At 38.5% G+C, this 12259-nt stretch overlaps 1 protein-coding gene across 3 annotated transcripts in view; it reads left to right on the top strand.

Annotated features, from left to right (window-relative positions):
* The window catches only part of anln (anillin, actin binding protein), a 95842-nt gene that overhangs the window by 64783 nt on the left and 18800 nt on the right, over positions 1–12259 (top strand). For 2 of the 3 annotated variants that reach the window (XM_059653013.1, XM_048549130.2), the window contains 3 exons: positions 1527–1595; positions 5339–5374; positions 9132–9153. In XM_059653013.1, coding sequence (XP_059508996.1) covers positions 1527–1595; positions 5339–5374; positions 9132–9153 — 127 coding nt within the window. The remainder of the gene's footprint in view (positions 1–1526; positions 1596–5338; positions 5375–9131; positions 9154–12259) is intronic. The other variant, XM_059653015.1, reaches the window with a different exon arrangement.

The following is a 12259-nucleotide window of genomic DNA, read 5'->3' as shown; positions in this document are numbered from 1 at the left end:
GTGCAAACTCCGCACAGACAGTCGCCCAAGGCTTGAATCGAACCCAGGCCCCTGGCGCTCTGAGGCTGCAGTGCTAACCACTGAGCCACCGTGCCACCCCAAGATGGTCATGGTTGTTGGATGTCAATTGTCTCAGCTCCAAGACGTCACTGCAGGAGTTCCTCAGGGTGGTGTCCTCGGCCCAATCATCTTCAGCTGCTTCATCGATGAGCTTCCCTCCATCATAAGGTCAGAAGTGGGGATGTTCGCCGATGATTGCACAATGCTCAGCACCATGCACAACTGCTCGGGCACTGAAGCAGTCCATGTTCAAATGCAACAAGATCTGGACAATATTGAGGCTTGGGCTGACAAGTGGCAAGTAACATTTGCCTCACAGAAATGCCAGGCTATAACCATCACCAATAAGAGACAATCTCACCACCACCCCCAGACATTCAATGGTGTTACCATCACTGAATCCTCCATATCAACATCCTTGGTTATCATTGACTGGACTTAACACACAAACACAGTGGCTACAAGAGCAAGTCAGAAGCTAGAAATACTCCAGCAAATAACTCCCCTCCTGACTCTCCTCAAAACCTGTCCACCATCTACAAGACACAAGTCAGAAGTGTGATGGAATACTCCCCACTTGTCTGGATGAGTGCAGCCCTGACAACACTTAAGCTCGACATCATCCAGGACAAAGCAGCTTGCTTGACTGGCACTACATCCACAAGCATCCACTTCCTCCTCCAACGAAGCTCAGTGGCAGCATGTACTATCTGTAAAATGCAGTGCAAAAATTTACCAAAGAGCCTAGGCAGCACTTACCAAACCCACAACCATTTCCACCTAGAAGGACAAGGGCAGCAGATATGGGAACACAACCACCTTCAAGTTCCCTTCCAAGCTGCTCACCATCCTGACTTGGAAGTATATTACCATTTCTTTGCTGTTGCTGTGTCAAAATCCTAGAAAATCCACCCCCTCACCCCAACCAATAGCATTGTGGGTCAACCCACAGAAGATGGACTGCAGCGGTTCAAGAAGGCAGCTCACCACTACCTCAAGGGCAACTAAGAATAGGCAATAAATGCTGGCCAATCAACAACACCCACATCCCACAAATGAATTAACAAAAAAAGTTTGTACAGACATGTTGAGAGAGAATAAAATACTGCTATGAGGATAAATTGAAACTGCTGTTAAAACAGTCCTTAAAGTTATTTCTTTTTCGACAAAAAATCTTTCTGAATATCTTTCTAATGATTTTGAAATGCCTTGTGCCAATGAGTAGTTTTGATTTTTAAGAAAAGTCTTGAATATGTCTTTGTGTATGTTCCAGCAGCATAATGATCTCCAGACTTCTTTTAAAAGTAACTTTACATCGAAACTTAAATATTTTATGGGATATATCTTCTTCAACAGTTGAACTGTTCTTGAAATCAGATTATGAGCTGATAAACTTTACTACTGGCTCTACATTTTCTATGTTTGCTAAGAACAACCAGCTGGCTAAATTTATTTTCTTTTTGTAGTTTCTGTGCAAAATGCCTGCACTTCATCTGGGAGTGTTTCATTACTTCAGAGAACTGATTTGCTCTTTGGTATGATTCACATTTTCAATATAACAATACTGATCTTCCCTGCTCACACTTCAGTAATAAAACCCCAATTCTGATTTTCTAACTGGCCTTCATTTGGACATGTTTTGAATTTCATTTCCAGACCTGCATTACATGTGGAGTAAATGAATAGGTGTGATTCACATAGACATTTTTGTTTGATTCTATGCAGAAGTTGTAAATGTATTCAATATATTGTAAAATGGCCATTGCCGCCTTATCTGATCCTTAAATTGTCCTATCCATGATTATAAGAGTAAACAACAAGCCAGAAGAAGTCATCAGCCTTGGTTAGCATTAACTGACTGGCCAAAGCTTCACAATTTTTCTCTTACTCCTTCCCCTCTCAAGTGCAGCTAGCAGAGTTATTTTCTTTACTACTAACATACATTAGATTTATCCCAAATTGCTAAAATCGGTGATGTCTAATTGTGGAACATTGCAAACTGGTCTTAATGTACCTGGGTTGTTTGTTGAGGAAGGGCGAAAATAAAATCAGTAAAGTCAATTGTCAGGTATTGCATCATGATCAGTTGAGGATGTTTGCTGAGAACAGGGTGCTTGAAGTACATGGTTATGATAAACTCGTACAAGATATTGGTTAAATCTCATCTGGAATGTTATGTATTGTTCCAAATGCCATTCTATCAAAAGGATGTGAATGCTTTGGAGTGAACACAGATGATGTTTATGAGAATGGTTCTAGGATAAGACCATTCAATTTTGAGGAAAGATTGGAAAACTTAGGACCGTTTTCCATGGAGAGGAGAAGGCTAAGAGGAGATTTGATAGAACTTTTCAAAATCAAGAGCAGCCTGAAAGACTAGATGGGGAGAAACTGTTTCCATTTGCAAATGGATCAAGAGCTGAAGGGGACAGGTTTTGCAAAAGAAGCAAGTGATGAGTTGAGAAAAACTTTTTTTCATAAAGAGAGTAGTTAGTCTGTTAAACTACTGCCTGGAAGTGTGTTGGAGGCAGCCTAAATTGAGGCATTAGTGAGGGCATTGTTTTGACTTATATAATCTTTAAATGTGCAGAGTTGTGGGGAAAAGGCAGGAGATTGGATATCCAAAGATAATTTATTGCCCTTGCAGCCATGATGGGCTGAATGGTCTTCTGCACAATAGTGATTCTCTGATCACATTTCTGACTTGTTTCATGTGTGATGGACATGTATTTGGGAGTTAGGTGAATTACTTGCCACAGAATTTTAAATCTCTGGCTTATTCTTGTAGCCACTGTATTTATACGGTTGGTGCAGTTAGAATTTTGCTCAGTGTGGTAGTGGAGGATTAATGATGGTGATGCCATTGAATATCAAAAGGAGGCTGGTAAATTCTTTTGTTTGTCATGGTCATTGCCTGCCACTTGTGAAGCCCAGATATTACTTGCTACTTATCAACTTGATGTTGCCCACGTGTGCTTTTTTTGGTAGATATATTACCCCATGATGATAATAAAGATGAAGCTGGCATGATAAGTTGGTAGACAGGCTAAAGTAAACGTACTTTAAAGTAAACTAACATTGTAGTCAGAAACCAGTTATACTGGCCTGTAATTATGCTGGTGATAATAGTATCAATTAAATATACAATAAACAAAATCGAGGTTATTGATGGATATAGTGCGGATGCTGAAAATATGAAATGAAAATAGTGTTAGAAGTACTTAGGACAGCAGCATCTGTTGAGGGAGAAACACGTAATAGTTAGTCTTTCATCAACAAGGTGGATACACAGGACGTTTGAAACAGAATAAATGTGGGCCTTATCACTGGGTGTTTTTTTTCTGCATGGGGTGGCAAATGCAGATTGGAATCATTGGAACATTCCTGATTAGTTAGTAATCACGAGCTTGAGTTTTAGCTCACTTGTCATTTTGGTTCACTGCTCTACTACCACCCCATTTAAACTCAAGGGACACAGGATCTCTCTGGATGAAGAAATTTCTATTCATGTGCCCTAGCATTTTGGTATGTTGTAATCTGTTTTGTGAAGATCAAAACAAAGTGTGTATTTAGTAGATCAACCATTTCCCAATATAAATTCCCCTATTTTCTGACTAAGGGATTTACATTTGTCTTCACCAATTTATTTTCTCCTCATAGCTATAGAAACGTTTGCAGTTTTTATGTGCTCCTTAAGCTTACACTCGCACATTCTTTTCCATTTCTCAATTAACCCCTTTGTCCTCCTTTTTCTGAAGTCTAAACTGCTACCACTCCTTGAGTCTGTTGTTACTTTATTTGCATAGTTATTCTTTAGACTGTATACTGCCTCTAATTTCTTTTTCTGAGCCATGGTTTGGTTTACATATTTTACTTGAGCACTAGACTGGAACAATCAATAGTGGTTTACCTATGCGTTGTTTGCCATTACCTATCCACTGTCATCCTTTTCAGAAACATTTCTCTATATCTGTGATAGCCAACTTGCACCTCACACTATTTTAGTCTCCTGTGTTTAGATTCAGGACGCTTTTCTTAGAATCAACTACTTCACTCTCCATCTTGAGGAATTTTATCATACTCTGGCCACTCATTATCAAAAGGCCTTGCACAGATAGATTTTTGTTGGAGAATCTAAAGCTAGTGTTCACAGTTTAAAATTGAAGTGTTGTCTCTTGAAGACACAGAAGGAGAATTCTTTCCTCAGAGCAGGCTGTTATATTTTGGAGCTCTCTCAAAATGTAGTGCGTGTAGAATATTTGTATGTTTAAAAGTTATTGAGGGTATATAGGAATGTGATTTGCAGGTTAAGAATCTGATCAATCATGATTTTATTGAATGGCAGAGTAAGCTTGAAAAGTTGAGTGGCCTTCTCCTGTTTCTACTTATGTTCACATTGCTTATGAACAGCAGCTGTACTGATGATACTGCTTCTCATGTACAACTCTTCTAGATTTCCATTACTATCCACATTTGCATTTCACCGTCCTCGTTCCTCATTTAATCTCATTAGCTTTCAATCCTATCACAGTTGTTCCCTTTTTTGTCTTGCTCCGCTCCCAAGCTTTCCTTGCCTTTTGCACTTGCTTAAAAACTAACATTTCTACATTTTTCTGGTTCTGGTGAAAATTGTTGGTTAGAAACAATACCTCCTGTTTCTCTGTCCAGAGGGCTTCTACACTTGTGTTTTCTATTTAAAGCAATACTAAGTGGACTAAACATTTCAATTTTTAAAAAAATTACTTGATATCCCTTTTAAGGTTGTAATTAAATAAATGCCGCTGGACAGAAGGAAATTGGACTTTGGCCACTCAGATAGCTAGTTGTCGTCTTTGGGGCTGTAGGGTCATAGGTGAGATGATAGGGGATTGAATTACATCTGGCATTGCTAACATTTTACTTTTATTACATTGTATCTTGATCAATGATGACCTTAAGTGGAATAGAATGTTTGCAAAATATTGTACTTCAGACATTTTTGTCCAGTGTGCTTGATTAGAAGGCAGTTCCATAAATCTTTCATGGGAAGCTAAATCTTTTTATGTACTCCAGTGTAATATTTACCTTCTACTTGTTGGATTTTGCTGACTGGAAAAGGGTTAATTACTTCTGTCCCTTCTGAACCAGGGTAAATAACATTTTAACAAACTTTTTGAACAATGGCAGAAATTCTAGTTTTGTTACACTCAGGTGACATACTGGTTGCATTCAGGTATCAAAAAGATCATTTTAACACCATGGTTGCTTCTTTAAATAACTAAGTTTTTTTTCTTCATAGGCCATTACTCCAAAGAGGTTGTTGACTTCGATTACTGTAAGTTAATTGAGTATATGACCATACAGCATAAAAAAAAACTGCTACTGGTAATGTAATGTACTTTAGTTGACATTTTATACCATCCAGCAAAACTTCAGTTGTTTAATTCAAAGAATAATTTTATCACTGAGTTTACAGCTTTGAAATACTAGACACTGAATATTTTGTATCTCGGCATTATAAGATGCTACAAAAACGGACTGTAGTTTTATATAGCATCTTTGTGGATTTGTATATCTTACTAAATTTAGGTGATTAATTATTTCTGATTTAGTGATTGCATAGGATGTGCATGCCAACCAGTCTGTGGTAGCACTTACGCACCATTTCTTGATCATCTTCCAAATCTGTCAACATAACCGTCTATTCCCTTTGTCCATGTAGACTTGTCTTGCCCTAAATCCATCTTTACTATTTGTTTCAACGACGTTGTGTAGCAAGTTCTAATTTTTCACTGGTTTATTGTACACCACTTGAAGGAAGCACTGAGGGTGACCAGGGTGCAGAATTTCTCCTAGGTAGGGCATCAACACCCTCGCCAAGAGTGGCTAGATAGTGGTAACACTAACTGAGCCAAGTCCTAAAGGTCACAGCTGCTAGAATGGGTCTGCAGTAGGTGGTGTTGGAATCAACAAAAAGGGAAAAAATATTTGATGTCATCCTCACAATATGCCTGCCACAGATGCTTAATCCATGACAGTGTCAGTAGGAATGACCACAGGACAGTCCTTTTGAAGATGAAGACTTTTCTTCATTATTGAGAATGTCTTATGTGATGCTTTTGGCATTGTCACCATGCTAAACAGGATAGACATTTTAATTGTAGGTTGGGCACCCATGAAGCTTTGTGAGCAATCAGTAGCAGCAGATCTGAGCTGTACTCCAAAGCTCCAACTTCATTGCTGAACACATCCCGTTCTGCCGTCAAGCTAGGGGATCAGCTCTGGTTCACTGAAGAGTGCAGGAGGCCTTACTAGGAGCAGCATTTGTCATATCTAACAATGAGCTGTCAGCCTGGTGAAGCTACAACACCGAACTCTGTGTGCTACGCAGTAAGTGATAAACTGGGCTAAGCAATTCAACAGCCAATGTGTCAGATCCAAGCTCTGCAGTTTTGCAACATCCAATCATGAATGTTGGTGAACAGTTAAACAACTGATTGGAGGGGAAGCCTCCACAAACATTCCCATCCCTGATGGGAGAGCTTAGTACATTAGTGCAAAAGATAGTCATATCATCTAGCATCTTCACGCCCTCCAACTATGTATGTAGTTGTAATTAACAAAAACTGTACACTGTCCTTTCTTTCTCCCTTTTGACCCAATCTACCATTGCCATCAAAGTAGGGATCCAACCTTGGTTCAATGAAGGGTGCAAGTGGGCATGCCAGATGCAGCTCCAGACATAACCAAGATTGAGATGCCAAGTTGGTACTAGTACAACAAGGATTGTTTACATCCCAAACAGGAGAAGCAGCATGCAATAAACAGGACTAAGTGAAGCACACCCAAGAAGTCACATGTTAGCTATGCAGCTCTGCCTTGAATAGTAGTGAACAATTAAACTACTGATTGGAAGAGGAAGTTCCATAAGTATTCCGATTCTCACCTTGACTTGGAATTATGTTGCCCCTTCTCAACTGTTACTGAGGCAAAATCTTGAAATTTTCTTCCTAATAGCACTCTAGCTCTATTTACACCCAAGTACTACAGCAGTTCTAGAAGGCAGCTCATCACCACCTTCTCAAGGGCAGTTATGGATGGGCAATGAATGTTGGCTTTGTCAGCAACACCACCCAGGTTCCATGAATGAAGTCCTTTGTTACTCTATCCTTCTTTAATCAATTACGATCTGTTCTAAACATTTTTCTCAATATGGCATGAGGTCTATCAATAACAGGTTTTTTAAGTCAACTTTAAGCTTGTTTAGTTTTTAAATTTTTTATCTTGAATGTAGCCATCTAATTCCTGACCACTTCTGTTTTCCTGCAAACCAGCATTGTAATTGATTTCATCCTGCCATAATTAAGTGGCCCTGTTTCCATCTTGACATTAATTTTATGAGAATATTCCTGTAAAACATTTTACTATTTTATGTTCCTTGAACATTTAATTTCATAGTTTCTCTTTGTCTTCCTAATGTTTTGATGTCTCTTTTTATCTCCTCATTTTCTACTGTTGACAAAATGTGATGTGTTCTGTTAAGAACAATGATTGGTGGAATTGTTTGAAGAAGATTTTTTATTAAATCATATGTTTACGTAGTTGCTTTCATGACTTCATGACATACTAAAGTAGTTACTAATAAAGTGCTTTAGAAGTGCAGTTGCTGCTGTAAGAATCAGCAACCAATCTACATAAAGCAAGCTCCCACAAACAGAAAGCTGATGACTTCTGATCTGACATTGCTCACCAATTTTAGTATTTGCTAAGATGCTGGAAGCACCTGTTTAATTTGCATCGTGGAATTGTTAATTCCGGGAGCCACAGCTTGCTCTTGAACAGAATATTAATATTGGATTTAAATTCCATACTTGGTTGAACTTGTCCCATACCTTATTTTTCCTAATAGTATAGGGACATCATTACATATGCCTAGATACTATGTTTGGGCCAGGACGAAAAAAGCCATGGTTCAATTGTGGGGAGAAACCCTCTTATGACTCTTGCTTTGTTGACATTTCAGAATAAAATATTTGAAAATTGAATGGAAGTTGAATAATTGCTATTGAAAACGTTCAACTGAATTGTGACATATATTCTATAAAATCCTTCCAATGCTTTCATCTAAAAGCATGAAGAGCTTTCTGTTTGGAGCACTTACCTGGTGATGAGTGTATCTTTCTCGATGCTGTATTGTTAGTACTCGTCCTCTATTTTTGCATGATTCATTTATCATCCTGATGCATTGATTTGTTTAACACCATATTAAGCTGTGACTTTTGCTAATTTATCCTTCTGAATCATTTATTTCATTGTCTTGATCAAAGTGCACCTTATCTAACTGATTTCGTCACTCAAAAGAAGAGTCTACAAAATGAAAGACTGCGAGATACTGTTGCTTGGGGTATAGGGCAGGAGCTGTAAAATTAGATGGTTTGTGTGCAAGTGCCTGTGTGAATCTAGGGATCCCTTGAAATTCCAAAGGCCATACTTGAAGTTTGAGAATGCCAGTATACAGACCATCTAACTCAATAATCCAGCAACCTCAGGTCCAGCTCTTTGCTGGAGCATGAAATCTGCGAGATCATGAGAAATCAAATGTCAGGGTTCACATAAGAGCTTAAAACATGTTTTACGTTGTACTGTGTTTTTAAAATATGGTGTACACAGTCATTTTACAGAATATTTACGATCTCTTTATGTGTCAGAACAATTCCAGGAGACTTGAAATACTGTAGGGTTCCCGCTCGCAGAACATGCCGGATCACAGAAATTGCCAGACCAGAGAGTGTCAGATTAGGGAAATACAATTTATAGTGAACAATCCTGCTACCCTTAACTATCAGTCAGGGAGAAATAAAGAGGAATAAATGAGCATTTGGCTAGTCCCACGTTTGAGAATTGGGTAAGACCTGGTGAGAACTAATGAATAAAGGAGTGAATGAATGGCTTTCTTTTATGTAGCATAAAACATTAAACTTGTACAGTTGTACTTCATCTGTAATTTTAGATTCAGTGAACAGTTTGTGTGGAGTTTGTGAATAATATTTAATGCTAATTCTTGATCTTTTTGTTCATTTCATTTCAAACAGAAAAACAACTTGCATACACCAGGTAAGTTGATTGATAATTTAGCATAAACTGGTGTGGTTTACAGTTTCTTTTGCTAATTTATCTTGATTGACCTAAATCACTTGAATAACGGCAACTGTGAATTTCTATTTGAGTTTTTCTAATATAAAAGGAGAGCTTTGCCAACAATTTTCTCATGATATATGCAGTCAGGAAATTGAAACCTGCTTACTGAAGCTCAGTTTGGATTCCACAAGGTGAAAGCGGTTTGGCGAGAGTGTCTACCCTTCATATCCAGCCATCTTTTGACCAAATATGACATCAAAGAATCCTGGCAAAACTGGATTAAGTGAATGGGGAGTCAAAAGTGGAGATGCTCGCAAATGATTGTATAATGTTCAGTATCATTCGCGATCCTCATGGCACAAAAGTAGTCAGTATTTTTATGCAGCGAAACCTAGATAATTTTCAGGCTTGGGTTTATGTATATCAAGGAGCATTTTCAGCTCAGAAAGACAATGATGCTTTCTAGCAACAATTGTCTAATAATTTTCCCCTCAACGTGGTAATATTACCATCTGAGTACTCCACTGGCAACATCCTTGGGCTTACAATTGGCCAGAAATTCAACTGGACTGGCTAATTAAATACTGTTGTTATTAGAGCAGGTCAGAGGAGGGACATTCTGCAGTGAGTAACTCATTTTGTGACTCTCAGTATCTCTAAGGCATAAATCAGAACTAGACAGAATATGGAATATTTGCCAGTAACCTGGATGAGTACAGTTGCAACAATATTATCCATATCAGACAAGCCCATTTGATCGCTTTGGCGGTGGAGGAGTTGAATGCCATATTGGCAGCGGTGTGTGCACTATACAAGCTGCACTACAGGAACTCTCAAAAGTTTCTTCAGCACTACCTATGAAAGTTTTGATCACCACACTTGGAACGAAAGAATAGTAGATACCTGGGAGTACCATCACCTGAAAATTACCTCCAAAACACACTGTCTTGATTTGAAATAATATCACTGTTCTTTTAGTGTTGCTGGGTAAAAATCCTGACCCTCCCTGTCTAACAGCACATTGGGTGTATCTCAATGTATGAACTGCAGAGGTCCAGAAAGTTGATTTGCTGCGACCTTGTTGAAGGCGATTAGAGGTGGAAAATAATTGAAAATCTTGCCATGAAAGAAGATGGTGACATATTGATAATGTCACTGGACAAGTAATCCAAAGCCTAGACTAATATTTTACAGCCCATTGAGTCTGCTGCATCATTCAGTGAGTTTATGGCTGACCTGATAATCCTCAACTCCATTTTCCTGCTTTCTCCCCATAACCCTTGGTTCTCTGTATCCATTAAAGATCTGTCTCAGTCTTGAGTATGCTAAATGACCCAGCCCCTCAACAGCCCTTTGCTGTAAAGAATTACACAAATTTACTACCCTCCATGAAGAAATTCGTCCCTAACCTTTGAGGTCACCCCTTAAAGGTAACAGATCATGCTGCCTGGTCCTGGACTGTTCCCCCAAGGGAAATCATTTCTTCTCAAGAAGGGCAACTGGACTTGAAATGTTAACTTTATTTTCTCTACATGGATACTGCCAGATCTGCTGAATTTCTCCAGCAATCTGTTTTTGTTTGTTTCAGATCTCCAGCATCTATAGCTGTTTTATGTATTAGTCCCTCAACTTATTTTTTCTTCAATAAGATTGCCTCATATTCTTCAAAAAAACCGAAAGAACTGCAGATACTGGAAATTAGAAACAAAAAAAATTGCTGGCAAAACTTACAGGTCTGGCACCATCAGTGGAGATAAATGAGAGTTAATCTTTCAGGTCTAGTGACCCTTCTTTGTCCCACTTTGATAAATTGTGAACATGACAAGATCTTGAACTCTTCTTCCTTTGCTTCTGTGCCTGTTTCTTTGGACTCCTCCTTTCCTCTCCCTGACGCACCGACCCTTTCACCCACCTCCAATACACTCCTTCCACGTGGACCCCTCCCTCTGGCCTTCTAACTACTCAACCAGTTCTGAAGAATGGCTTTGATTTCTGCCCACAGATGCTGCCAGATCTGAGTTTTTTCCAGCAATTTCTGTTATTACATCCTTTTATAGTTAGCTTAACATCTGTTACTGGGAAAATGTTAGTCAACTGGCCCATCATTAACTGCTTTTATTATCTCCTTCATTTTTTAAGTAAAGGCTTAACGTAAGTAGTTTACAATCCTCTGTTTCCATAGTCTAAGGATTCTTTGGAAGCTTACTACCAGTGCATCCACTATCTCTGTAGCTATGGTTAATATCCAACGATGCATACCATTTCATCCAAATGACTTATCAGTCTTTAGCACTATTAGTTTTCTGAGTTTTTCTTTCCAGTGTTAGCCATCGTCTTTATTTCTTTTCCTTTTGCGCCTTGAGTATTTACTATTTTTAGAATGTTATTGGTGCCTCCTACAGTGAAGACTGCTACAAAGCATTAATTTAACTTCTTTCCATTTCCTGCTTCCCCATTATCATTTCTCCAGGCTCATTATCTAGGCAGTCTATGTTCATTTTGTGCATGCACTTACTTTTATGTGTTTATGAAGAAGCTTTTGCAGTTTATCTTGGTATTATTACTTGCAAGTTTTGCTCTCAACACTTATCTTTCCTTTTGGGAGCTGGCTATTCAATTTAATTAAAATCCTGGAATGTAAAACTCGTCTTGGTGATAGTGACCACATCAACTCTCATTGATAGTTGTAAAACCTTGTAGTTTTCGGGACTGAAATCTGCCATCCTTGCCCATTCTGGCCTAATGTGACTTCCAGATTATCAGTAGTGTGATTGACCCTTAGTTGCTTTCACCAGTGGTCTAAGAAAATTTTTAGTTCAAGGGCACCTGGGAATGAGAGCAAATGCATACCATGAAATAAAAAAAATTGGCTTAAAGTTAGACCTCTGCAGATAAGTCCCTTCATTATTTAGTTTCCTGTTTTGTTTTTCTGTTTAAATCTGATCTCTTGAATGAATTTATTTTGCAGGGTGAATGAAAGGTGATTTAAACGTGTTAACTTTTCACTAGTAGTAGTTTGTGGCATCATGGACAATGAATTTATTAATGCACATAAAGCAAGGATTGGTGTTAAGATTATAAT

Source organism: Stegostoma tigrinum, chromosome 2, assembly GCF_030684315.1.
Source record: "Stegostoma tigrinum isolate sSteTig4 chromosome 2, sSteTig4.hap1, whole genome shotgun sequence".
NCBI lineage: Eukaryota > Metazoa > Chordata > Chondrichthyes > Orectolobiformes > Stegostomatidae > Stegostoma > Stegostoma tigrinum.
Note: the sequence above shows the minus strand (reverse complement) of the source record. Positions and strands in the feature narration are given on the sequence as shown.